This window comes from Condylostylus longicornis, unplaced genomic scaffold, assembly GCF_029603195.1.
Source record: "Condylostylus longicornis isolate FDR11 unplaced genomic scaffold, ASM2960319v2 ptg000004l, whole genome shotgun sequence".
NCBI classification, from domain to species: Eukaryota; Metazoa; Arthropoda; class Insecta; order Diptera; family Dolichopodidae; genus Condylostylus; species Condylostylus longicornis.
In genome coordinates, this window is record NW_026577973.1 from 12,832,405 (window position 1) to 12,854,436 (window position 22,032).

Below are 22,032 nucleotides of genomic sequence, written 5' to 3' on the forward strand. Positions count from 1 at the left end.
TTTGCAAACATAAAAACGAAACAATTTTTGGTTTAGGTTTTTTTTTTCATTATTTGTATTTTATATATAGTAGGTACATTTTACAATTTGAGGAAAATTAATTATGAGAGAAAACTTAAATCAATTTTATTAATTTAAAAATATCAATATATGTAGAAAACATTTGACAATATAAATAATAATAGTAATAAAACAAAATAAGTATTATTTTAATAATAAAGACTTTATATTCTAATAAAAATTCATATCAAATACAAGAAAAACATCATTTTATTTAATAAATAGTAAAAAAATTTAATTAAGATTAATATTTAATTATCTTATTCTTCTTTTTTTTTGTTTTGTTAATTACATATTATTTTTATTAAATAGAAGAAAAACAAAACAAACAAATTGTTTTATATTTTGTACTTATAAATTTTGTTATAAAAACTCATACTTTTAATACAAATATGAAGTACATTTACATATAATTGTAGAATTTCTCTTTTTTTTATACAATAAATTCAAATTATTTAGTAGATAACTAAAAACACAAATAAAAATAAAATATAAAATTTAGGTTTTGTTTCAAAAATAATCAAAATAAGAAGGCTATTATAAAATAATCAATTATTTTATAAATTTTAATTAAGTAGGAATAAAATTAAACACTTTGAAACAAAAGGAAAAAGGTTCGTAAATTTTAATAAAGATTATTAAAGATTAAAGAATGATAGCACTGAAATTATGGAACTTTAATATTAAATTTGAATGAAATAATTTATATGTGCTTAAAAATTTAGTAATTAATTGAATATCCAAATATTTTATACTTTTGTAATCATTCATAAATTTAAAACAGCATTATTTTTACATTATTGTTGTACATAATGTAGATAAATTTTAAATTGAGGATTACATTTTTCACTAGTGTTTTAAATTCGGAAAAAAAGATCAAATGTTTTAGACCTTCTATACAATATAATTTTTAGGTATTTTTATCATTTTTAAGAAGTAATGTATCGTATAAAATTTTTATAAAATTTAAAATTAAAAATATGTATGTGAGTGTTATATTTAGTTAGGTATACATTTATATAAACATAAACTATAAAATAATTAAAAATTAAAAATATTAGTTTAATTCCGTTTAAAATTCGTATTTCTTGTTGTATTTGTCGGTGGATTAAATTGACATGGTGAAAATTGTATAAGATATTGTGAAAAAAAAAATTCTTTTCATTGTTACTGTTTTTGAATTTCAATCTACTTAAAGGTATAAGATGTTAAAGCGTCTAAATAATCTGCGATTTAGTGTTCCCATATTATTCTTTTTCATTTATTAAGAATAAAAACTTTCTTAATGCAAATATAATTTTAATATTTGAAGATAATTCATTTGATTCAATTGTAAACAAAAAATAGTAAAATCTGAAAAAATAAAAAAATTAATACAAAAAATAAAAATATAAGTTAACATAAATGTAACAAGTTAGTTTACAACTAAGTTCTTTTTTAGTTTTTGCCCTTCTTTTTGTAATTTGCCTATTCCTTATGGTTTTTCTACTTTTGAATTATTTTTTCTTGAGGACCAATTTGTACTACACTTTTTATGTCCAACATTCTTTCCTAAATTTTCATATCAATTTTTTTTAATTTTTCTTACAAATATAAATATCTATTTGGTTTAATAACGCTTTGTTGATCGTAATAATTTTTGATTAAACTACTTTTTTCAAGTTTGCCGTAGGTCACTTGTATGACAATTTGGATTGATGTAAACACTTTAGATATCGAATGTGAATAATTCTGGGCAAAAAAAAAATAAAATGCTGAAAAATAAAAAAAAAGCAAATAATAAAAACAAAATAATAAAATAAAACTAAATTTTAAATTATTTTTTTCTTTTATTGATTTAAAATGAAAAATTCTACATAAACAAAAAAAAAATTAAAATATCAAACTATTATCTTTGAATAAAATTCTTTAGATTTTTAATAGACATTACTTACATTATTTATAAAAAAAATTAATTTCTTTTATATATATATATTAATATATGCATTTATTTATTTATACATACATTATTTATATATTAATTTAATTCATTTCACTTCTTGACAAAAATAATATTTTATTTAATAGATAGGTTGTTTTATTTGTTATTTTATTTGTAATGAAACAGAAAACAGATAATTGTGATTTTTCTATTACATATGATTTTTAGTAATTTCATCCATATAACCGTATTTTTAGCTTATTTAATATTATTTTAATAAATCATTCATTTATATATATATTATGTATATCTGAATATTATATTCTTTTGAATAAACATTATGTAAAAATCAACAAAAATATTTAAACTAAAATTCTCTAATTTGAACAATATGAAAATTATACAAATAAAAATTAAAAAAAAAAAAAAAAACAAATATAATTATAAGTTTTGTGTATTTATTTTTCTAGTTAGCATATATGTTTGATATATTATATTTTAATAAAAGTCTAAAATAATCAAAAAATAATATATTTGTAGTATACTAAAAGAAACGGACGATTGTTTTTGACTCTAGCTTTTCAAAACTGATTTATTTCAAATTATTCTGTTTTTTTTATCCAAAATATTTTATTAAATTTAAATGATTAATTGCAATATTATTAGTTAGTAATTGTTAAATGTTATATAAATATTTAAGATAAATCTTCATCTTAAGAATTTCAATCTCAAATGTGAATCAAAATTCAAAAATAAATTTTTCTTCTTTATATTATACTCTGTAATTTTAATACATTTAATAATATAATATTTATATTGTTATAATGTATTTGAAAAAGATTTTTCTTATAAAAGTACCCTGGTACAATTTGAACTTATGATCAAAATTTAATTTACATATTTATTACAAATAATTTTAATAATACTTATTTAGTAATTAAAAGAGTATAGAAAATTCTTGAAAAATGCATAAAGTATTTTGGTTTTCAAAATTAACAAATTCCAATGGAATTTTTGGAGAAAGATTGTTGTAAAATAATTTGAATTTCAAGAAAAATTAATTATAATTTTCAAATATTAGTTTATTGTATACATTAAATTTGAGTTAAGAAAAACAACTAGAGTCAAAAATAACGATTATATTAATGATTATTAAATTATTTTGTTTTGTTTTCAATTTGCTCTATAATCTACTATGGTTATTTGTTTTTCTATAATTTGCTAAGTTAAAAATATTTTTGTTACAACAAAATTATTCAAATTTTAAAGAAATTTAAAATAAAATTTACATTAAAGTATCTAATTTAAAAAATATATATTATATAAATGTATAAAGTTAATTGTTTTAATTTGTATTGTGTATGCGTATGTATGTATCGTAATAATATTTTAAACTATTTTTATATAAATCTTTTTCAAAATTATTTCTTATACATAATATTTTATGTATACAATAAAATTTGAATAATATATTATATTTATTTTATGATACATTAAATCGATTCTAATATGTTTTAGTTTTATATTACTTTTTTTTTCTTTTTTTTTTTAAATATATTATATTACACAAAATATTATTATTTCATTTTAATAATCTTATATATACACGTATATTATTTTTTTAATTTTTAAGTTATGTACGATATACAATAGGAAATTTTTATTTAAAAAAAAAAAACCAATTAAAATTCCATATTTTTTCCCATATTTCTGTTTAAATTTCGCATTTAAGTAATGTATTATTTAGAAATCAAAATATTTTCATTAGTTTTCAAAATATTTTGCTTAAAATTGAAATTTATAAAATTATCTATTATATTAAGATTTTACTTTATTAATTACAATAATTAAATATCATTATTTTTTTTATTTTTTCAATGTTTTTGTGTTTGTATATTGTGTTTTACGAGAAATTATGTATTTAATTATTAATATTAATATTTTTTTATTTAATATGTTTTGTTTTGTTGATTTGAAATTAAATTGTCTTTTTTTCCTATAAAAAAAAACCCTAAAATACGTTTTAATTATTTATTGTAACACTTAAATGCATTGATTTATAAATAATTTTTAGTTGTATTGAATTTACTAAAAATTCTAAAAACTATTTTTATTATATACTCAATTTTATATACATACATTTATTAATAATGATACTTAATATAAAAGTTAAAATAAATTTTTCTTTAATTATCATTTTTAAAATTTACATTTTTCTTTTTAATTATATAATATATAAGAAAAAAAAAACAAAAAGACAAAAATAAAAGAAAAACAAAAAATTCTAAGTTTTATGTTTAAATATTGTTTTTTTTGTTTCTTAAATAAAGTCTAAAATATTTCACAAATAAAAAATGTTCCTATTTGTACATTTTTTCATCAGATGATCTGAGAAGGTCTACTCCAAAATATTTGTTTAATAAATCTCACATTATTTCTTTACAATATAAAATTTTTATTATTATTTCAATTATTAGTTTATTTATATATATATATATATATTTATCTTCCATATTTTTTAACATTTCAATATTTATAAAAACTTTTTTTTCCCTTTTTCTTTTTTTAACTTTTTGTTTTTTTTTTTAATAAAATGATCTCGTTATGAAACGTGAATTTTAACATAAAAATAATTTTTAATTCAACTTCATATTTCCAAACCCTAATCCCTTTTGTTCTTATTTATATTATTTACCATCTTACAAGGAGTATTAGACTTTCAAAAGAAAAATTTATTTAATTTTAGGAACAAAAATTTGTGAACTATCCTGCTTTACGTTAACGTATGTTTTAATTTATACAGAAACAAAAACAACAGAAAAAAAACTTGTATTTAAATAACAATTTTAACATTACAATATTTAAATATTAGTGTTTAATGATGTTTTAAATCTAAACAAAAAAAAAATACGTTATATAAGCTATATTATATAGTTTTCTTATTGATTGTTATATTTACGAAAAAAGAAAAAGTTATAAGAAAAATCAAAAATATTATTTAGAATTAAGAGTTTTATGAAAAAATAAAATTAACTACATAATATTTCATAAGTTTATGATTAGTAATCAAAAACAAATTTTGTAATTTGAATTATTTGAGAATGAATAAATCAACAAGATGTTTTATTATTTATTACAATAAATAATAATTGCATTAATTAAACGTTTGAGTTTTTTAAATTTTACATAAAAACATTTATATAATATTCATTTGTGTCGGTATCAATAATAAATATTATACACAATGAAGACAGTAAAATATACATTCTTTGTTTTTAGTATTTATGTGTGTGTATGCAGAAAAAAAAACTAAATAAGAATCTAAATAGGAAATCAAAAATCACATAAAAATCACTGGATTCTATATTATTTTTTCTTTTGTTAATTCATACATTGTTATTTTATTTTCTATTTTATATTATAATATAATTTTGCTATTTATTTTTTTTTTTGTAAAGTAAGAATTCATTTAGGTTTAGTTTGTATCAAAATGAGAAAAAATATTGATTAGAAAATAATATCAAATATGTTTGTAGCTTTTAAAATTTGCTTTACAAGCAATATGGATGTTATAATAATAACTTCTATGGCAATTTTTCAAAATATTTTAATTGTATTCTACACAGAAAAAAAATTGTTTAATTCTATATGAATGCCTTTCTGAACAAGAAATCTTTTAATTTAACTTTGAATATGAAAATTAATAAATTCACAAAATCGAAAACAGAATTAAGTTTTATAAAAATGAAAGAAAAAAAATTTAAAATCGATTTTATACAAAGAAAATTATAAATACATATATAATTATCAGCAAATTAAATGAAAAATAAATTGAAAATTAATTTTTAACAACAATGCAAATAAAATTTTTGAAATTAAAGAAATATTCATGAAAAATATATATATACATATATTTGGTTTTTTATGAGATCAAAAAGTATAATTATTATTTAATCTGAAGCTAATTTGCCAAACAAAAAAAAACAAAAAAACGAGAAATACTTCCATCCTAAAAAATTAAAATTGTAAGAATAATTTGCAACTTCTTTAAACATAATTATCATTTAATAATGTTCACATTGTTTAATCTTCCACATTGTTATTATTACGGAATCGGAATCGCATAATTATTGTTTTTTTTCTTTTTAATTGTTCATATAATTTAGAAGTGAACAAAATTTGATGTTTTAAAACTATATTAATAACATAAATTCAAGAATTACATGATTGTGAACTGTGACACAACTGCAAAAAATTTTAAAATAAAAAAATTTAAATTTTCAAAATTTCAAAAATTATATTTTAAAAACTAAGATTTTTTTTTTTAATTTTAGAAATATGGCTCAATTTTTAATACGGATTGTATTTGCGGGCAACGGCTATCTGAATAAATGCAATTAATTAATATTTTATAATATAATTTAAATTTTTTTTCAAATATTTAATTTAATTAATATGTTGACATTATTTTTACATATACATATATATAAACATATAATTTGTACTGAATATATGTATATATATATTTTTTTTTTCTATTTGTTTTCTATAACCAAATTGTAAAAATGCCATTTTATTTGGTTTAATTTAATTTTTTTTTATTTAAAAAACAAAATTAAAAATATTTGAGCAAAAAACAGATAATATAGCCCAAAATAAAACAGATACATAAATCAAAATTAGGAATAATTTAGGAATTTTATTTTATAACATGATTTCATTACAATTATATTTTAATATATTATTATTTTTATAGTTAATATCGAAAAATTTTCCAATATTTAAAAAAAGAAAAATTCAAATAAAAACAAAGATTATAAATTCAAAAAATATTATAGTATAGTTATATGTATATTAAATCAAAAATTATTTAAATTTCTCTTCTTTTTTTTTTGTTTTGGGCTGACCTTAGACAAATCTTAAATTCTAAAAATAAAAAAAAATTATATTACATTTATATGTACATGTCTTATATGTATACATATTAAGTTTATATATTTTTCAATTAATACAAATTACTTTTTTACATAAATTCTTTTGTTTTTTTTTTACTTTAGTCGCAATTATATTATAATTAGAATAAATAATTTTGATAAATACCAAAAAAAAATTACTGTTTTCTGAGAATTTATAAAAGAAATTATTATAATATCAAATAAATTCAAATTTCATAGTAATAATTTTGGAAATTTTTATATATAATAAAAATGTAATGATGCTTTATCTTTTATATTATAAAAAATCCAAAATTTTTGCCATTAGTGTTGTGAATTGATTTTAAATTTCATTGATATTTCACAAAATTTTTATGAAAAACCGTAATTTAGACAAGACAATATAAAAATATTTTTTTTGTTATTAAATTTTTATGATCATATTAAATTCCAATTTAATCAGTACTTATATTATAAGTACATAGAAATTAAAATTAATATTATATATATATAAAGAAATTTTGTAAACTGAATACGTATGATATATACATATACATATTTAAAAAAAATTATATATATATATAATATTATTTACGATAATATAGTAATAATAATAAATTATTTTTGTTTTATAATATTTAGCACATCTATTAGAAAAGAAAATAAGCTCTACACATAATTTTTTTTTTATTCGTTTATATTGTAAAAATTGGAATACAAACATTATTATATAAATTATTTGAAGAAAATTTATAAAATATTGCTTTAATTATCTTTTCTCTTTTTTTTTTTAAGCTTTTACTTAATTTAAAATGAAAATTTTTTAATTGATGTTTCTTTACAGTGGTTTTTTTTTTTCAATTATGAATTTTATTTTTTTTTTTAAATTTATGTATTATTTTTATTTTCTTTTATATAAATGTACAGTAGAATTCTGTTAGAATAGTTTTAAATATAAGAAAACAAAAATTTAATTGTTTACGATTTTTTTACTTTATATTTTTTATTTTATATATCAGAATAAATATTTTTTATAATTTTTTTTAATGATATAAAAACACGATTTATTTTAATATTTAATAAAAAATTTTATATAATATATTTGATATATTATTTCTATATATGTAAAAGACTTGTGTGTAAATGAAAAAATATTTCAAAGTAAACTTTGTGTTTTATTTTTTTCTTTCAAATACCTTTTTTCTTTTTTTTTAAAAGCAAAACAATTATAATAATTTTAAAAATTAATGTTTAAATTGTTCTATTAAAATATTTTGCTTTTAAAATAATATATTTTGTATATAATAATTTAAATATTTGTTTTTTTTTATTCTTGATTAAATAAAGAAGTTTTTTTGGCAATTGTTTTTGACTTCTCTTAACCATTTTTTATTATTATTTATTAACGATCAAATTTTAGGAAATTTACATATATGTAATTTTATTTATTTCCTTTCATGGGTTTGTTAATTTTTTTTTGTTTAGATTTCTTTCCTTGATTATATTTTAATATTATACTTCTATGTAAATCTACTTGTATATTGAATATAAATATAAATACCTATGTATATTATTATATTTATATAATATAATATAAAAAATGTATAAAAAGAACTCTTATTAATACTTGAATACTTATAAAAATTTATGCTTCTCATTTCATTTTTTTAATTTATTATATTAATTTTTCAACTTTTATACTAAGTTTATCTTTTATTTTCAAAGTTTTTGTTTAATTTAAATAAAAAAAAAACTTATTTCATTTTTAAATTTAATATTTAGATTTTTTGTTTAATTTTCTTTTCTGATTTAATTATTGTTAATGCAAACATTTTACTTAAATTTCTAACTTAAATAAAATTGTTTTATTATTTAATTTTGGATATTATGTATATATACCTAATTAAACATTTACATGCGTTATAGTGCATATATGTATATAGGTTTTTAGATTTTATTAATTAAAATTACAACACAGTTTCGTCTGTTCTTTAAATTTATTTAATAAGTAGTATAATTCATTTTAAGGTTTTGAAAATATTATTTTATAAATTAACACATAAAAAAGTAGCTACATTTAATTTTGTTTATGTTATATTTGTAACATAATATTTTATTATCCTTAATAATTTATAGATATATAAAAAAAATAAAATAAAATGCAAATTAAAAAAAAAACCGTATTCAATATTTTATTTAAAACTAAAAACGATATAGTAATATTGTAATAAAATTAATTATTATAAAAATAATGATATAAAGAAAATGAATTAATTTTAAATTATATAAAAATAACGTAACAACATCTACTTTTAAATCAAACAAATATTTTAATATATATATATATTTATATATATATATATATAAATATATATATATATTTATATATATATTTATATATATATAAATATATGTACTTACATTTTTAATATTTAAAAAGAAAATGCAAATGGTAGTTTTAAAAATTATACAAATATATTATAAATAAAATTTGAGAAAATAAATCGATAATTATTGTAAACTTTTGAGATACAAAAAAAAAATGCCGAAAATCAACAAAAAAAAATTGTGAACATATTTTGTTTATGTTGAAATTTTGACAAATATATTGAAACTAGTTAAAATAAAATTTAATAATAAATTTTTGTTAATTAAAAAAATTATATTATTATAATCGAATACTATTTTGTACACACAATAGAACTGTTGTTTAATGATGAAAATATAATTAAAATTGAAAAATCTTTTCATATAATTGGATTTTATAGTTTTTTTCTAATTGAACTGATGTAGTTTTTATGTTATTAATTTCAAATCATGTTAACTTCTTAAATGTTTTTTACTAACCATATAATTTCTATTCACAAATAAAGGAAAATCGACAATATTTAAAAAAAAAAGTAAATACAAGTTTTTTTTTCTAAATTGTAGATTAAATTACATTAAATACTACTGTTCCTTATAAATCATTACCATTTAAAATTTATTCCAAAATAAAAAAAAATTCAATGTAATTTTATTATATTTAATAATATCTCTGAAAAAATAAAACAAAACAAATATACAAAAAAAAATTAACTAAAAAAATCAAAAACAAAAAAAAATCCACGCAATAAAAATAAAGAGGGAAAAAATAAAACAAAACGAGAAAAAGTTAACTAATTAACAAATATTTTATTTAAAATATATACATATATAATGTAGTTATATATAAGTATAAAAAACTAATAATAGTAATATAAAAAATTCTTATTTTTCTTTTCTAGAAAATTTTCTTCAAAGAAAATAAATATTAATTTTGCATTTCATTTAAATTATTTAAAAATTTCTAATACTTAAGACATATTATTCACATAATTAATAATTATGATTTAAAATATTTTGTTTTTTCTTATATTTAATGTTCAAAATAATTTTGTACTAAAAACATTTTGATTCACAGAAAAATTAAAGGTAATTTAGTGAATCAGTTTAGCCAAAAAAAAAAAATTAAATCATAAAAATCAATTATTAAATATGTTTTCTCTAAACTTAATGGGCACGATTATAAGTTATAATTAAAATTTAATTGTTTTTTATATGAAAAAAAATAATTAAAAGATTACTTTATTATTCAATCTATTTTTGTTAAAATATTATATTTACTGTATTTCAAGCAAAGCAAGTAAAGTTAATTGTTATATCCCTGAGTAAAAATTCATATTTTAAATACATATGATTTTTTGTTTCGTTTTTTCAAATATGTACTTTCTTTTTTAATTAAATTAATTAATAATTATGAAAATAATATGCCATAGATAAAAAAATTGTTATATTTAAAGAAAATTTATTAATATTTTAATATTATTCATATGTTTGTTTTTTTCTTTTTCTATTTGAAAACAAGTAAAATAAATTTAATTATAATTAATAAAATAAAATTAACTAAAAATATTTCAATTTGCTATAAAAAAATTTCTTTAAGGTTTTTTTTTTCATTTATGTTTTTTTTTTTATTATTGTAAAATATTTATTTTAATACATATTATTCTTGTTTTTTTATTTTTTCATTTATTGAATTTAAATTAACTTGATTTTTATATTCAAAAAGTATTTTATTATTGTAATATCGAAGAAAAAATAAAATTTGAAAATTAAGATTAAAAAAACATTAAGTTTCAAAAACAAAAAAAAAATTAAAAATATTTAAATGTATAATTAATTTGAAACAATCGCATAATTCAAATATCGAAATTTAAGAACAATATTATAATTCTCGAGTAATTGAAATGGTACATTTCTGTTTCAAATTATAATTATATATTTATTTTAAAAGTAAATAGTTTTTTTTTCTCCTTATTAATTTTTTTCCATATATAATTAATTTTCTTTTTTTTTGTTTTATTAAATACTTTCTCATTAATATGTTTATTCTTCTTTTTCATTCAAAATACTTTATATTTTCTTCATTTTTCTAAAATTTTTAAATATGTATTTAAATTAATTAAATTGTAATTTGTATAACATATAGATATATCATGTATATATATCATATCTTCTTGTATCATTTATTGAAATTTAGTAATTTTTAATTTTTAATTAATCATATTTAAGTAATTAATAATATCATCGGAGAATAATTGCATGCAATTTGATGATGAAGATGTTGATGTTTCAGACGAATTATTTTCTGATGATATTGAATCAATCTGATGATTACTTGAAGCCAATTTTGTTACGGAAGGGAATAATTCCCTTGATAATTGTGGCTTATTTGTTAAAATGTTATTGTTATCATTTATGGTTGTTGTATATGTTGAATTTTGTTGGTGTTGTTGTTGCATAAACTGTTGAGATGTACCGCCTGTTAGTGGTCTCAGATTGCCATTCGATTTTAATAAAATTAATTGCTTATTATTTATATTACCGTTAGAATTATTGTTATTATTATTATTATTGATCACATTATTTAAATTTTTACTTTTATTTAAATTAATATTATTTGACCATAGAGAACTAATTGAATCAATGGAATTCAATTGCTGTTGTTGCTGAGAAATACCAACATCAACGATATTTTGTTGCAAATGTTGATTTTGTTGTTGTTGCTGTTGTAATAATGATGATGTTGTTGTTGGTGTTAGCCAGAGATCAGATAATTTAGAATTAGAATTTAAAGTGTCATGACGTAAATTTGATTGCTGTTGCTGTTGTTGCAACAACAATGATTGTTGTTGAGCAATGTTACTATTAGCAGTATTATTTTTAGTTTGTGCAACATTATCCCACAAATTTGGTATTTTACCATTAATGTAACTGTTATGTGGTAATTTTGCATTTGTAACAGGTAAAGCTGACCATATTGTACCACTGCCAATCAATTCTCCATTTGAAGTTTGCGATAGTTTGGTTAAAATTGGAGTGTTGTCCCAATTTTGTGTTTGTAAATTATTTTTTAGATTGTTACTATTATTATTATTATTATTGCTATTAATATTTATTTTTGCTGATTGTGCATTTAAATCATTTAAATTTGGTTGTAGCGATAATTGCATTAAATTTGACTGGTTTTGCAATTGTTGTTGTTGTGGTATTAGTGTTGGCGGTGGCGTAAAAAATATTTGTTCCCTATTAGGTGATGATTGATTTGACATCCAAATTGAATCTTTACTACAACCACTACCAATACTGTTAGCGGCACTGTGATATTGTTGTGATGGTGTATTATTAATTGATGACGAAATCGATGATATTATAGATGAGGATGTAGATTTTGGTGATGAGGAACTGGGTGGTGTATGTGATGCATTGTTATTTAATGAAGATTGTGGAATTATTTGATTTGAGTTTTGTTGTTGTGGTTGTTGTGGTTGTTGTTGAATTTGGGTTAATAGCAACTGAGAATCACTATTACTAAAATTTTGTAGTGGTGATGTCGATGTTGAAGTTGGTGTTAACGGGGGCGGAATACCCCATAAGTTAATGGCAGCTAAAGTTGAATTTCCAACTGATTTACCCCATAAAGTTTTAATATTATTTAGATTAAAACTATTATTTATATTACTACTATCATTAGGATTAACATTATTTTGTTGCTGCGATTGTTGTTGATTTTGTAAAATATTATTAATACTGTTGGAATCTCCTACTTTACTACAATCTGCATTTATATATTGTTTTTGTTGTTGTATTTTTAACTCATTTAATAACATTAATTTTTTGTCAATTAAGTTATTATTTGTTGCAGATACGGAACTAGATACTGATGAAGTTACAGTAGAGTTCGATGTTGTTCCCAATGACGACGAATTATTATCATTCAACGTTGCTGATTTAAATGGAATCGGTGTAGATTGAGCAGTTATCGGATTTGCAGATACCGAATTACCAGTATTTATTGAAGTAAGAAGTTGTAATCTTACTTGATTCATATAAGCGGCATTTGTTGCTGTATTTATTGAACTGGTTGATGTTGCAACTGTTGGTGGCATTGGTGCCGTATAATCGATTGCTGAGGCGCCAAGCTTTTCATGTAAAGGATGATGACCGCCTGGTATTGTTGTTATTAGTTTGGGAATGATAAAACCACCGGCATCAATATGAAATGCTGTTGGATCTAATGTTGTTGCTGCAGCTGAATCGATTGTCATTGAATTCGTCGACATTGATATGGTAGAATTTGGAGATTCCAACAGGGCTTCATGTTATGGGAGGTTAATACCGGCCTTAATAGATTTTTTAGTGTAACAATATCCCAATGGTTTCACGAAATGAGTATCCTGTGTTGTACAAAATGGACACGTAACACAGTGACTATAATCACTGTAAAAGTTTAATCGCTGTTGAGGATGGAGTAACAGTTTAAAACATGCATTACACTGTTAACAAAATAAGAAAAAATTATGTTATTTTTTTTGTCAGAAAATTGAAGAAACCGAAAAAAAAATCGTTATTACCTTTAATCTTTCAGCACAACATGGCATAGCAGCAAAAATGTCATACGAATACATAGTTCCAAGAACTAAAGATGATCCATCCCATCTTTCACCACAAAATCTTCATAAAATAAACAAAGTTTTATTTTTAACAATACATACATACATTATAATAAGATGTAAGTGGAAAAAAAAATAATTATGTACCTGCAATAAATACCACGATTACAAGAGTTCCCATCTAAGCAGCCCATGCATACAGCCGTTAAATATTGGGTGTGTCCTTCATATTTAACCTAATAAATAATATAAATTTATTTTCAAAAATAAAATATTCGTTCAAATTATAATTTAATATATTTTAAATATTTTTAGAAAAATTTTATGGCAAAGCGCAAATAAATTAAAATTGAGTTAAAAGACTAAGTCTCACGCTTATAATATCATAATTTATCTCCTTTCTAAATAAATTTTGATAAAAATGTAATTTTCTTATTATATATTTATAAAATTGCTTTTGTTTTCTAAAAATATAAAATAATTGATCGATTTTAATATTAATAATTCCGTTTAAAAATTCTTCACTTAATATTTTACGTTAAGAATTTTTTTTCATATTATGACATTTGTATTCACAATAGCAATAAATCTAGTTTTTATGTGTCACAATATTTTTTAAATAAAGCACAAAAGAGTACTTGTAAAATTTTTTCAACATGAAAATTTTGACTGTTTGTTGTTTGTCTACAAAGTAACAAACACAAAAAGAAAAACTCAAAAAATATCGTGACATGACATTTTGACTTATAATCTTTTTAGATGAAAATCTGCGATTGCATTTCTTCATATTTTGTTTTATGAATATTTTCAAATAAAATTCATGTTTTATTTTTAATTCATAACATATTATGCATATAACAATTACTCTATATTTACGTATGCATTTAAACAAATAAGCATGAGATCATGCAAGAAAAAAATTTCTCTCATCCAGTGTGAATTGTTGGTTTTATAACGAAATTTTAAATAATATTGTAAATAAGATACTGGCAACATTGTACATATCGTATCATGATATTTTCATTGCTTTTCATCCTTAAAGTCATTAAAATAACTAGTGAAAATAATATTGTTTAACAAAAGTTTTAAATTAAGAAATAAAAAACTATTAATTTACTAATTTTATTTATTTAATAAAATGTTTTAAACGAAATTAAAGTGAAATAATAGTTTAATTATTTTAAGAAAATTAATACAAATTTATTATTTATGAGCAAAAAATGCATTTTTTCTTTGAGAAGCACAAATTATGTTTCTCTCTTTCAAAAACATTTCAATTAAAAAGAAAATTTTTAATATTATAATTATATTTAATAATTACATGATATGAAAATTTTAATTAAATTACTAAGCAACCATTATTCATTAAATTTCTTTAATAATTTTTTTTTTTCAACATTTCTGTAAGGAAAAAAAACCTTTTATCGCGAAGTTTTTAATTACAAACAGCAAGTGATATAGATTAGAATTGTTAATCTTAATAATGAGACGAAAATATTATCTAGGTTTTTATTTTTCAAATTTTTAATAAGTACATTAAAAAATATTCTCATAAATTCGACAATAATATACTTAAAAATTCTATTTAAAATTTGTGATTATTTTATTGCTGTTTTTGTTAATAAATAATTTTTAAATAATAATGACAATAATGCTTTTGATATTTTTCTAAGAAATATTTATGAAGTTGATGAAATCTCTTGAGTAGATGTAAGTATGCTAGGGATCAAAATTTTGAATATACTTGAAAAACAAATTTTTTTTTTCTACATATCTTAAAATCCTATTGTTGCATAAGCTTGAACTTGTAAGAAACTGTCTACGTTTATGTAAAAAAGAAGTCACATATTTTTTGTGAACTTTAAATACTTATAAGGATAAAGAATGATGTTTTTTTTGTCTTCTCAAATCAACAAATAACTTTTGTTTTTTTTTTCTTTTTACATTTTTGTTTTGAAATTTTTAAATTTAAGAAATTTTAAAGAGATTTTAACATTTTAACATGTAAAGTATTTACATACATATTACATGTATGTATGTGTGAACGTGAAAAATGAAATCAAAAATTTTTTATTAAAATAATTAAAAATTTATGATTTTTAGAGGGCTGTAGGTTCTTTTTATATTTAAAAGGAAAAATTGTTTAGGAATAAATTTGTTAACCTTTTCAAATATTGCTATACTTATGTACAATAATATGAGCAATAAATGTTGTTATCATTTTCAAAAATTTAAATTGGCATAAAAAAAAATAAGAAATAATTTAAAAGAAATCTCTTACCTCAATACAACCTGGAGCATGCTGTTTTGGACTCAAGAAAAATGATCCATCAACAAGTGGATAACGATCAAATACTAACATTGCTTCTTCACAAAGGATACATGCAACACGACTTTTTTGATTTTGTGCTAATGACGATAATATAAATAAACGTGTATCATCATTACCATGATTACCTTCATCTTCCATCTGAAATGAAAATAATACGGAAATTTTTTTTATTAAAAAACAATATATAAAAAATAAAATATAAAATTTAAAAAATCAATTAAATTAATTTTAATAGATAAATGAAATTTATTAAATTTTTAAGTGTAATAAATGAATATATTTCATACTACTTTTCAATTAAATAAGAAATAAATCATATAAATACTTTATAATTCAACCAATACTAAAATGTTTAGGTAAATTCTAGGATTTGGTTTCATTATTCAGCGTATTCATATTGTTTCATTAATAAATTTATTTTCCTTACAAGATCCGTAATTTTTAAACAAATCAAATCTTATACTTATTTCTCGGTATAAAATTTCCATTTCATTTTCTATAAATTCAATTAAGTATTTACATCCTTTAATTTTCGTAAAAATTAACCAAAAGACACTTAACAAAATTAACTATTTATTACTATCAAAGAGCTGCTAAAATACTCAATGGAATTGTTAATTTTAATGAAATTAATTATGAATGTATTCGATTAATATCAAGGCTTAGACCTGTCATGATGACTAACAAGATCATGCTATTTAATTATTCTAAATTATTTTCTTTGGGGAGTATGAAAAATCTCTTGTTTTCTTTAATAATTATTTTTGGGAAATAAATTAAATATTAAAAAAAAATTCAAACATTTTTTTTGAATTTATAATATTTCTATCTTTTAATTGAAATTTAAAAATGCTCTATAAATTTTAAAAATTCTCCTATATATTGTAAGCTGAACTACACTGGAATTTGAATCATTACCAAATTCACATGTTTTTTATTAAATTTAATAAAAACCAAAATATTGCAAGTAATTGAACTGCACTCAAAATTAAATATCTCTTTAATATTAAGAACCAAGTCCAAATTTTCATAATTTATTAATGATTTATAGAACATTTAAAAGCACTAAATTCATTTTTAAAATAAATTCCTTGAATACTTATTATCTATATACTTACAATCTATTAGTTTTAAACAACTTTTCTTTTAAATTATTCATAAAAATGCAAGCATTTTTTTTAGTAGATTAAAGTTTGTAATATTTTTCATTAAAATTTATTATTGCTACAAAATACAAGAAATAATAATATTATTCTTTTAAAATTTCAATAATTTTATTTTATAAATAAAAATAAAACTTTTTTAATGTAATCTTTATTTTAAGATAAAAAAAAAAATTTATAATCTTAAAACAAGCAAAGAATCTTTCAAATAAAACAAGAAACTTAATATAAACATCTAAAATTTATAACAACTCTGCAGTAAGAGTACTCTCTCTATTGAAAACATGTATATACTCGTATATCCACATATTATGAATATATTTTGAAAATTACATAAAAAAAAATAAACAAAAACAACTTAATAAAAATAAAAATAATTTTTGTTTTAAATTTCATTTTCTGTCAGTAATAGGATCTAAGAACGATATACAAAACATGCATAATGTAACTTAATTTTCTATTATAAAAACATCAAAAAAATACTAACAAAAAAACAACAAGAAAAAATCGCATACACAAATAATAATACATTCATGCATACAAATTATATAAAAAAGGATAATAAAAATTCGATAAGATTATAAAACTACTTACTAACTATATTCAGGAGAAAATAAAACAACAATGAAAAAAGAAACAACATAAGAACCTGATTGCATGTTTTTGGAATTTAGATATAAGTAAAAAAAAAAAGAAAGTAACGATTTTATAAAGTTAGTAAAAATTCAAAACCTTCGTCTTTTGTTTTAACACTTTGTTTGATTTCTTATGGTTTTCCATTTTTCTTCTTCATTTTTGGCTTTAAAGTTCAAGCTAAATTCTATATAATGTTTTTCCACCAAAAAAAAGAAAGAAAAAGGAAACAAAGTATAGAGAAGAGATGAAATGAGTATTTTTTTTTTATTGATTGTTATTCAACCTTTTTTATTTTCAATTCAGGCAAAAATTAGTTTTTTTTAAAAAATACTTGAATGAATTTTTTAGTCATTTGTGCTTACTCAGAATAAAATTTTTGTACTTCACTTATACTGACTGAATTCAAAATAATCGATAAAAACGAACTATATTGAAAATATGAAATTTATAGTTGATATCACAATGTTATTAATTACTAATTTTAGTATATAGAGTCGATATTTGGCCAGTTTAATTAAATTGAAAAAAATCTTAAACAATTTACGGTTGAAAATTCTAAAAAAGGAAAGAATTTTAATTAGAATTGAATTAAATGAAAGTTGTAAGGAACTGGTAGAAAAATTCATAGACAATTGAGGTCTCTATTTACACCCAGATTAATTATTCAAAAAATTGATACTAGGTATGGTAAAACTGTTAAAATTTTAGTAAGAAAGTGTGGAAATGAGAAAAATTAACAAAAAAAGGACTATTGAAATTTTATTAAATTCTATTTAATTATTTCGTAATACATATAATTATTAATAATTTTATTCTAATAATATACATATTCTTTTATAAAATACCTACACTTTTTTTATTAATTTATTTTGCACTTATTTGCTTCATATAAATTATTCATATAAGTTTTATATTACCCAAATCATTCAATGTTAGGATCATTTTCTTATATAAATTAATATTTTGATTCAAAAAATTTCGTCAAGAACTAATAGTCTATAATCTAAATATAGTCTATAATCCCTGCTAGTTTACCCAAAAAACGCGCTTAAAAAATACACAGAAAATTTAAAAAAATTATATGTGTAATTATACACGATTTAAATCTAGGTCCGGGGCGAGTGTGTTTAAATGTTAGGTAATAATTGTTACAAAGAGAAAATTTCTCGTTTTAAAAGAGAACATCATTTCGAAAATCGACTATTTTATATAAATCGGAAAATTCTGGAATATTTCAAATACATAGTTCAGCATTTATAAAATTTAAAAAAATTATTCTAATAAAAAATTCCTCAACCTGCCAATTACATGAGGATTACATTGCTTTTTTTTAGACCATATTGTATTTTTCATGTGACAATGGAAATCTAATGGAAAAAATTGTATGTAAAATTCAATTTTATCCTAAAAATTTCTATATATAAAATGTGCTTCCCAGAAACACTTAAATTTTAATCATTACCTACAAGTCATTTTCATTCTCGTCTTTTTCATATCTCAATATATGTTACACACATATATTTGTAAGGATCTTAAGTAAATATTCTTGCAGACATAATATTATAATATTCGATTTCAACACAACAAAAAAAAATTTAGTTATAGTTTTTGCAAAAAAAACAAAAGTGCATTTTAAATATAAGAACAAAATATAAATGTAGAAAAATTATTAATTCAACCGTATATACATGAAAATATACTTGGTTGCCAACAACATTCATATACTACAGTATTATTTGCCTTAAAAAGATAAGTAGAGAAGAGAAGATCCTTTTCATGTTGTTATTTTAGCTTAACGGTAAACTTATTACACCCATATAAAATAATAAAGTAAAAAAGAATAAACAAAAAAAAAACACCAAATGAAATTTTTTTTTTTCTTTTTTATGGTAAAACCCCAAAAGAAATCGAAAGCGTCAAAACAAAACTATTAAAGAAGTTGTTCGTCTATTTTTTTTTCAATTTTACTTCTAAGGATATAGGAAAATATAAATATAGAATTTTATTTTTATTTTTTCTTAATATTTTTTCAATTCTGATAAAAAATTTATAATTTGAAAACTCAAAACAAATGTGATTCTTATCACATATGTATGTGAGTACGTGCGTGTGTGAATCGTCAATGGTACTCTTAATACACGTAAATTTCATTACAATATTTGTGTGTTGTAAAACAAAGAAATTGCATTTTACTATTAATATTTTGACAAAAAGGAACAAAAAAAAATCAAAAATTTCATATTAATGTATAAGAATGAACGATGGTACACCAAATATGAGATCATAAAAATGAACCATCTAGGATCCCAATGAAAACATTGTAACACAGAAGAAGAATCAACGTTTTTCATATTATTGATTGTCGATTTGGGTATTTGCTTATTTTTACCTTTCTCGTTACTGCCACATATACAATTATATACAAGGTAGGATGCACGAAAAATGAACTTTTTTAACAATGCTTCTTTTTTTTTCCTCTAAAATACACTAGTGACTAGAGTATCAGGGTTTTTGTTTTTTGGTTTTGTTGAAATACGAGTATGCATATACATGCTTACAAAAAATGACGTAAATAAGACAAATAAATATTTGTTTTTAGTAATGCTGTTATAAAAGGACCCACTGCATTTTACATACATATATGTATATGTATATATACTTAAAATAAATAAATAAAGAAAATTTTATTTCAAGTTGAAATTACCTTTGAAAAACAAAGCATAAAATATTAGTTTTAACATTTTATGGTCATTAAAGGGAAAATTTTATGAGTCCGAGTATTTATTTTATATATATGTATATGTATATATATAAAAAGATTTTCATGAGCTTCAAAATGACTATACAAATTTTACTTTTGCTTTCATGTCATACTTTCCGAATTATCAGTAAAAACGCAAAAATTAGTTGGTTTTCGAAAATTTCAACTTTAAACCCTCATAACTTCAGAAAAAAAACATTCTATCATCTTGCTTTGGGAGTACCATTGAGTCTCCGACACCCTTTATAAGAATCTTATTACATTCATGTATTTTTGTTTAATTGAATAAATTTTATTTCAATATTTCTGAAAGTATGTTGAATCGAAATCGGAAAATTCTAATATATTTTTAAAACCTGGGCTCGATCATCAAGTAAACGAGAATTTCAATGAATTTCGTAACGGAAATAATAAGCTACTTGATCATAAGGATGGCTTTTAGTAACGTTTTACATTATTTGAATGCCTTCTCTTTGAAAATTTTTTGAAAATGCACAGTACATGTTTTATTTTTCTATTTTCAAAGAATAAAATTCAATTTCAAAATTTTAATAAAATGTACAAAGAAACCCTTTTGCAATTTTCAAATAAATAAAGGTAACAAAAATAATATTTTCTCTTATTTTTTACTGCTCTTTTTTGTGAGAACATTAGAAAGAAAAGTAAGAAACTAAGAAATTTAATATTCAATATTCAATTTGAAACCCTTAAAATTATGCAACAAAATGAAAAGAATCCTTACAAATATTTAAACGAAATAGAAGTAAGAAATTTTGTTCTTTTTTGTACTAAGTTTTCTATGTATATGTTTAAGAAACTTGCACCAGGAAAATTTTTTCAAAAATTTTAAATTGAATTTGGTTTTTGAAATTTAAATTTAATTTTAGGTTTAGAAGTGTAAAGCATTTTTCGGTGTGTTTGGCAAATGTTTTATGAGCTTTAATTTAAAAATTATAGGTAAATTTTAAAATTTTGATTAGAGTACTAGAGGATGATATCTTCAGAAAAACAGGTGAGAGTCGGTTCAAATTGTAGTAGTAGCAGCACCTATTTCAATTTTTTTTATAGAAAACAATTACTAATAATTATTTTAATAGGTGCTGATAGACTTCATCATATTAGATCCAAACACAATTATCATGATTCTACAAACAACATCTTAAAGTAGTAAGCATATTTTGATTTCATAAAATTTTTTAAAAACATACACTGCGAAATTCAATTAAAATAATTTGATATTTTGCGTAGTTA

The 22,032-nt window shown here is 19.5% G+C and overlaps 2 protein-coding genes across 2 annotated transcripts in view; both read right to left on the bottom strand.

Annotated features, from left to right (window-relative positions):
* Positions 1 to 6,900: 6,900 nt before the first annotated feature.
* Positions 6,901 to 13,559, bottom strand: LOC129613377 (rho GTPase-activating protein gacU-like). Its single transcript, XM_055527403.1, has 5 exons — positions 13,146 to 13,559; positions 12,383 to 12,989; positions 12,083 to 12,277; positions 11,539 to 11,758; positions 6,901 to 6,907 (listed from the first exon to the last, which is right to left on the bottom strand). Exons 1-5 carry the CDS (start codon positions 13,557 to 13,559, stop codon positions 6,901 to 6,903), a joined length of 1,443 nt encoding a protein of 480 aa, XP_055383378.1.
* Positions 13,560 to 13,598: 39 nt separating this feature from the next.
* The window catches only part of LOC129608231 (headcase protein), a 62,395-nt gene continuing 53,961 nt past the window's right edge, over positions 13,599 to 22,032 (bottom strand). Inside the window, exons 2-5 of the mRNA XM_055519601.1 lie at positions 16,171 to 16,359; positions 14,037 to 14,125; positions 13,851 to 13,950; positions 13,599 to 13,772 (exon numbers count right to left, since the gene is read on the bottom strand). Coding sequence (XP_055375576.1) covers positions 13,599 to 13,772; positions 13,851 to 13,950; positions 14,037 to 14,125; positions 16,171 to 16,359 — 552 coding nt within the window. The remainder of the gene's footprint in view (positions 13,773 to 13,850; positions 13,951 to 14,036; positions 14,126 to 16,170; positions 16,360 to 22,032) is intronic.